At 41.6% G+C, this 6,606-nt stretch overlaps 1 protein-coding gene across 1 annotated transcript; it reads right to left on the bottom strand.

The window, feature by feature from the left end:
* Nucleotides 1–3,336: 3,336 nt before the first annotated feature.
* Nucleotides 3,337–5,979, bottom strand: LOC141053993 (uncharacterized). The gene is made up of 2 exons (XM_073551135.1): nucleotides 5,970–5,979; nucleotides 3,337–4,454 (listed from the first exon to the last, which is right to left on the bottom strand). The coding sequence occupies exons 1-2, from the start codon at nucleotides 5,977–5,979 to the stop codon at nucleotides 3,547–3,549; spliced, it is 918 nt and encodes a 305-aa protein (XP_073407236.1). The 3' UTR covers nucleotides 3,337–3,546.
* Between the last annotated feature and the right edge of the window lie 627 nt (nucleotides 5,980–6,606).

The following is a 6,606-nucleotide window of genomic DNA, read 5'->3' as shown; positions in this document are numbered from 1 at the left end:
ATTATAGTAGTTATATTCTTGTACATAGAGGCAGTATTATAGTAGTTATATTCTTGTATATAGGGGCAGTATTATAGTAGTTATATTATTGTACATAGGGGCAGTATTATAGTAGTTATATTCTTGTACATAGGAGCAGTATTATAGTAGTTATATTCTTGTACATAGGAGCAGTATTATAGTAGTTATATTCTTGTATATAGGAGCAGTATTATAGTAGTTATATTCTTGTACATAGGGGCAGTATTATAGTAGTTACTGTATATTCTTGTACATAGGGGGCAGTATTATAGTAGTTATATTCTTGTACATAGGGGCAGTATTATAGTAGTTATATTCTTGTACATAGGAGCAGTATTATAGTAGTTATATTATTGTACATAGGGGCAGTATTATAGCAGTTATATTCTTGTACATAGGGGCAGTATTATAGTAGTTATATTCTTGTACATAGGGGGCAGTATTATAGCAGTTATATTCTTGTACATAGGGGCAGTATTATAGTAGTTATATTATTGTACATAGGGGCAGTATTATAGTAGTTATATTTTTGTACATAGGAGCAGTATTATAGTAGTTATATTCTTGTACATAGGAGCAGTATTATAGTAGTTATATTCTTGTACATAGGGGCAGTATTATAGTAGTTATATTCTTGTACATAGGGGCAGTATTATGGTAGTTATATTCTTGTACATAGGGGCAGTATTATAGTAATTATATTCTTGTATATAGGGGCAGTATTATAGTAGTTATATTCTTGTACATAGGGGCAGTATTATAGTAGTTATATTCTTGTACATAGGGGCAGTATTATAGTAGTTATATTCTTGTACATAGGGGCAGTATTATAGTAGTTACTGTATATTCTTGTACATAGGGGGCAGTATTATAGTAGTTATATTCTTGTACATAGGGGCAGTATTATAGTAGTTATATTCTTGTACATAGGGGCAGTATTATAGTAGTTATATTCTTGTACATAGGGGGCAGTATTATAGTAGTTATATTCTTGTACATAGGGGGCAGCATTATAGTAGTTATATTCTTGTACATAGGGGGCAGCATTATAGTAGTTATATTCTTGTACATAGGGGGCAGTATTATAGTAGTTATATTCTTGTACATAGGGGGCAGCATTATAGTAGTTATATTCTTGTACATAGGGGGCAGTATTATAGTAGTTATATTCTTGTACATAGGGGGCAGTATTATAGTAGTTATATTCTTGTACATAGGGGGCAGTATTATAGTAGTTATATTCTTGTACATAGGGGCAATTTTTATTGTAAAAACAAAACAAATACAAATAACATTCCTCCAATAATACAAAACTGAATTCACTAGGATTGTACATACATTCATTTCATATCCAGTTTATACATATCAAATTAACTTAGAGTCCATACTCCTAGTTTGAGGAGAGAAAAAAAAAAAAAAACACTTGCAAACAGAGCTCATCATGTTCCTACCCAGTGACTCATCCTTCTCTATCTTAACATTTCCTAATTTCTCCTAATGATTTTCCCTATCTGAGTTTGGACATTATCTGGTTGACAGTGTCACAGATCTGAGTCGGAGTTATTCTGTTCACCACCGGTCTCCATCTCAGACTCTACCCGAGTGCCCTCAGGTAAGGGCTTCCGCTTTGGCGGAGGACAGTCCTCTACATCCCTATCACACTCTGCGTCAATTCTTTTAAGGTCATCTTCAAAATCGCCGTCAGACTCAGACAGAACATCAAACCTGTTAGATACGACCATTACACCTGCAGTACTCTGGAATTTCTTCCCGTCTCCTTGGCCAGTGTCATACTCCTCAGGTTTACGGGAGGCCTTGTCCTTTTTCTTCCTTTTCTGATTATTGCTATACTCGTGAGACACAGATGGTAGCACTGAAGTAATGCCTTCCTGTGACCGCTGCCCCTGAGGTACAACCTCCATACTCCCCTGTTCTCTCTCTGAACCCTGCTGCTCTGGTGTTAGCTGAGTAGACCTCTGGTGGACCTCTGGTCTGGTCAGTATTTCCCCTGACAGTAAAGCTGCCTCCTCCAGAATCTCTGCCCCTGCCACCAAGTCCTCGTCAGGAAAGTCCTTACAGATATTGTGCCAGGCGTCTGGACAGTCCCTGTGAGGGTGACCGATCTTCCCACAGAGGTTGCACCTGATGTTCTGGCAGTCTGCAGCTAGATGGCCGACCTCCCCACACAGGCTGCACTTCACCACAGTACAGGTATTTGCCAGGTGACCGGCCTTGCCACATTTAAAGCACTTACGAGGCTGCCCAGGATAGAAACACACACCCCTCTCCCTCCCAATAAAGAAGGAGTTGGGTAAATGGGCCGTGATGTTATTGCATTGGCGCAGTTTCACCAAAACCCGCCACCCTCCCGTCCAGATCCCATCACTGTCTCTGCTTTGGGTGAGGTCAGAGACCAGGTCACAATGCCTCCGGAGCCACACCACAATGTCCTGCGGGGGAACAGACTCATTCCAGAAGATGACACTAACAGTAACGGTATCTGGCTTAGAGATAGGAATAAAGCTGAACTTACTCCAGCCCTCCGTGTCTCTAAACTTGGGGAAACTAGACCAGAATCTGTCCAGGTCAGACATGAGCTTAAAGCTGACATCATAGCCCTGCCTGTCTGGAAGATTAATCACTGCTGACTGGCACAAACCCCATCTGGTGGCACAAGAGCTCCCTGACGACAAACCTCCTGTCCAGCAGATCCTCCTTGGCACCTCTGTGCCGGAAACGCACGACGTTTCTCCGTTTAAATGCCTGGCCCTGTATAATTGGAACCAGAGGTAAAGGACGGAGCACCACGACTCCAGGCATTACTGGGTGGACCGTGCGGGGTCACATTGGGTTGACTGACGGGGTGAAGGTCTGCAGCAGGAGGGGCAGCCACACCTTGTGTGCTTGAAATTAAAGGGGGAAAATCACAGACATTATCATGCACATTTTTATCATCAGCATCAATGTCATTATCAGACTGTGCAGCGTCCACCAATTATAGTAGTTATATTCTTGTACATAGGAGGCAGTATTATAGTAGTTATATTCTTGTACATAGGAGCAGTATTATAGTAGTTATGTTCTTGTATACTACAGGGCCCACCTTTGTCACGCCACACAGGGCCAGTCACATATCGTTACAGCAAGGGGGTAGAAGATGGACAAGAGTTCTGAGAGTTTTCTGCCGTCCTCCGGAGTGGAGGACCATGCACCATCTCTTGACCATATTTACTATCATATAGCAAGGTGGAACCAAAAACATTTACATCTTTAACTATTTTAAAAGTATGTGAAAACGATAAATAGAGGCCAGAAAATGGATAACAACTTTTATTCATTTATTGGGACCTTTGGTTGTTCTTTTGGGCACACATTCAGTTTGGGCACACATAGACATCATCAATACTAGCTAGTTCAGAAGTATTGTCCAAGTAGACCCGGCATGATAAGATTGCAAGCTTCTTGAACACTGCATGGGTAGTTGAAACGGCAACATTCTAGGACATTAGATGGTTTGTTGGAGCTTCAGCTTTCTTGGATATTGGATGGTTTGGTGGAGCTGCAGCTTTCTTGGATATTGGATGGTTTGGTGGAGCTGCAGCTTTCTTGGATATTGGATGGTTTGGTGGAGCTGCAGCTTTCTTGGTTATTGGATGGTTTGGTGGAGCTGCAGCTTTCTTGGTTATTGGATGGTTTGGTGGAGCTGCAGCTTTCTTGGATATTGGATGGTTTGGTGGAGCTGCAGCTTTCTTGGATATTGGATGGTTTGGTGGAGCTGCTGCTTTCTTGGTTATTGGATGGTTTGGTGGAGCTGCAGCTTTCTTGGTTATTGGAAGGTTTGGTGGAGCTGCAGCTTTCTTGGATATTGGATGGTTTGGTGGAGCTGCAGCTTTCTTGGTTATTGGATGGTTTGGTGGAGCTGCAGCTTTCTTGGTTATTGGATGGTTTGGTGGAGCTGCAGCTTTCTTGGTTATTGGATGGTTTGGTGGAGCTGCAGCTTTCTTGGTTAGTGGATGGTTTGGTGGAGCTGCAGCTTTCTTGGATATTGGATGGTTTGGTGGAACTGCAGCTTTCTTGGTTATTGGATGGTTTGGTAGAGCTGCAGCTTTCTTGGTTATTGGAAGGTTTGGTGGAGCTGCAGCTTTCTTGGTTATTAGATGGTTTGGTGGAGCTGCAGCTTTCTTGGATATTGGATGGTTTGGTGGAGCTGCAGATTTCTTGGATATTGGATGGTTGGGTGGAGCTGAAGCTTTCTTGGTTATTGGATGGTTTGTTGGAGCTGAAGCTTTCTTGGATATTGGATGGTTTGGTGAAGCTGCCGCTTTCTTGGTTATTAGATGGTTTGGTGGAGCTGCAGCTTTCTTGGATATTGGATGGTTGGGTGGAGCTGAAGCTTTCTTGGTTATTGGATGGTTTGTTGGAGCTGAAGCTTTCTTAGTTATTGAATGGTTTGGTGGAGCTGCAGCTTTCTTGGATATTGGATGGTTGGGTGGAGCTGAAGCTTTCTTGGTTAATGGATGATTTGGTGGAGCTGCAGCTTTCTTGGATATTGGATGGTATGGTGGAGCTGCAGCTTTCTTGGATATTAGATGGTTTGGTGGAGCTGCAGCTTTCTTGGTTATTGGATTATTTGATGGAGCAGCAGCTTTCTTGGATATTAAATGGTTTGATGGAGCTGAAGCTTTCTTGGATATTGGATGGTTTGGATATTATATGGTTTGGCGGAGCTGCAGCTTTCTTGGATATTAAATGGTTTAGTGGAGCTGCTAAAATTTTGGATGTTGGATGATGTGTTGGAGCTTTAACATTGTCTTGAGAAGTTCTGTTGAGCTCAGTGTTTGGGGAGCAGGCTGAATATACAGGGCAGACACATGACAGTCTCTTGGTTTTCAATCTTGTTTTTCTGTAATAAACTTCCCTCCGATTCTCCAACTATTTTGTCTGGAAGTAACATTTTTGCTGTCTGAAAAAACAAAAAAGTCATGAGGAGACCTGTAAAGCTACAACATCACAAGATGTGTCCTTATATATACTGTATGACAATGTGTTGAGAATTGGGTGGAGACAGATGAAGACGATCATGAGAGCAGTGTTACACGGTCTATAGTTCCCAGTTACACTGGATACAGAATATTGGCCCATTATTAATTATTTCACCCATGTAATCTTTTGTCTACAGAAAGAGCCAGAGCAAGTTACCCCAGAGTTGCAGAAAAGTAGAAATCCAGGGTCACAGTCTGCGTCTCCTCCACATAGGAAACTTTGAAACTTTTTCTGGTAGAATTTGTACCGTTTCGACCTAGTTGAATGCATTCAATATAAAGTATCAGCAGCAAAGCAGCTGAAACAGACGTCGTATTCAGCAAGATATTGTGATGCAGAAAATTATGACTAAGCTCCTCTATTGTGACATTGTCAGTAATGTGTGCTGTATTACAGGGGCATGTAAAAGTTTGCGCGCCCCTGGTCAACATTACTGTTATTGTGAACAGTTAAGCAAGTTGAAGTTGAAATGATCTCTAAAAGGTCTAAAGTTACAGATGACACATTTCCTTTGTATTTTAGGCAAAAAAACAAACATATATATATATATATATATACACATATAGTAATTTTTTTATATTTAAATTGTAATTTTTAAAAAATACAAAAAGGAAAATGGGCCAATGCAAAAGTTTGGGCACCCTTGGAGATTTGTGTGCTCAGATAACTTTGACCAAGGTTTCAGACCTTAATTAGCCTGTTAGGGTTAAGGCTTGTTCACTGTCATTGATAGGATAGGCCAGGTGATGCAAATTTCCCAGCTTTATAAAAACCCAGCCTCCTCGAACTTTGTGCCAAAAACAGCAGCCATGGGTTCTTCTAAGCAGCTGCCTTGTTACGATTTCCACTCTGTTTCTGTCTTTTTGTTACTTTGTGTCGGGACTGTCAGTCTGTGCTGCAATCACCTGTATTCATTTCCCTTAATCAGGCTTCTACTTAAGCATGCTAGTTCCTTCCCGCAGTCTCAATCGTACACTTGCTGCTGCCTGTGGAGCATTGATCCCTCTGCACTCTGTGCCTGACCCTGCTTGACTTGATTCTCCTCCTGGTCTCAGACTCTTTGCTTGTGACCTGACTTTGCTTGTGCCTGCTCTCTGTAAACTGTTTTGTCTCTCTGGCTTTCCAGACCTCAGCTTGTGTATTGGACTTCGTCTCTGATTTCCCTTTGTCGTACTGCACCTTTTCATGGACCTGACCTCCGATTGTTTGACCTTACAGTAAGTAGTATATATATTTACTACCGTGACTCACGTCACATGCCTAGCAGTCTGAAAATGAAAATGGTGGAGTCCCACAGAGCAGAAGAAGTATATAAGAAGAAAGTAAAGTGTTTTCAATTTGCCCTATCCTCAGTTTGAAATGTAATTAAGTGTAACGGGGTCTTCTGTGCTGTAATACCTCTTACATTACCACCCCGTTTCTCAGGAGGTCCACTCTGCTTTTCCTCACTTCTGGATGAAGGATACTGTCTCGAAAGGCTTTGTAACATGGGAACGTATAAAAGATCACTGCTACTCCACGTATTTCCAGTGTGACAACATT

The sequence above is a fragment of the Dendrobates tinctorius genome, unplaced genomic scaffold (assembly GCF_039654945.1).
Source record: "Dendrobates tinctorius isolate UK_male_01 unplaced genomic scaffold, ASM3965494v1 ptg000173l, whole genome shotgun sequence".
In the NCBI taxonomy this organism is placed as follows: domain Eukaryota; kingdom Metazoa; phylum Chordata; class Amphibia; order Anura; family Dendrobatidae; genus Dendrobates; species Dendrobates tinctorius.
The sequence above is the reverse complement of the archived record's forward strand: the minus strand, read 5'-3'. Positions and strand labels throughout refer to the sequence as shown.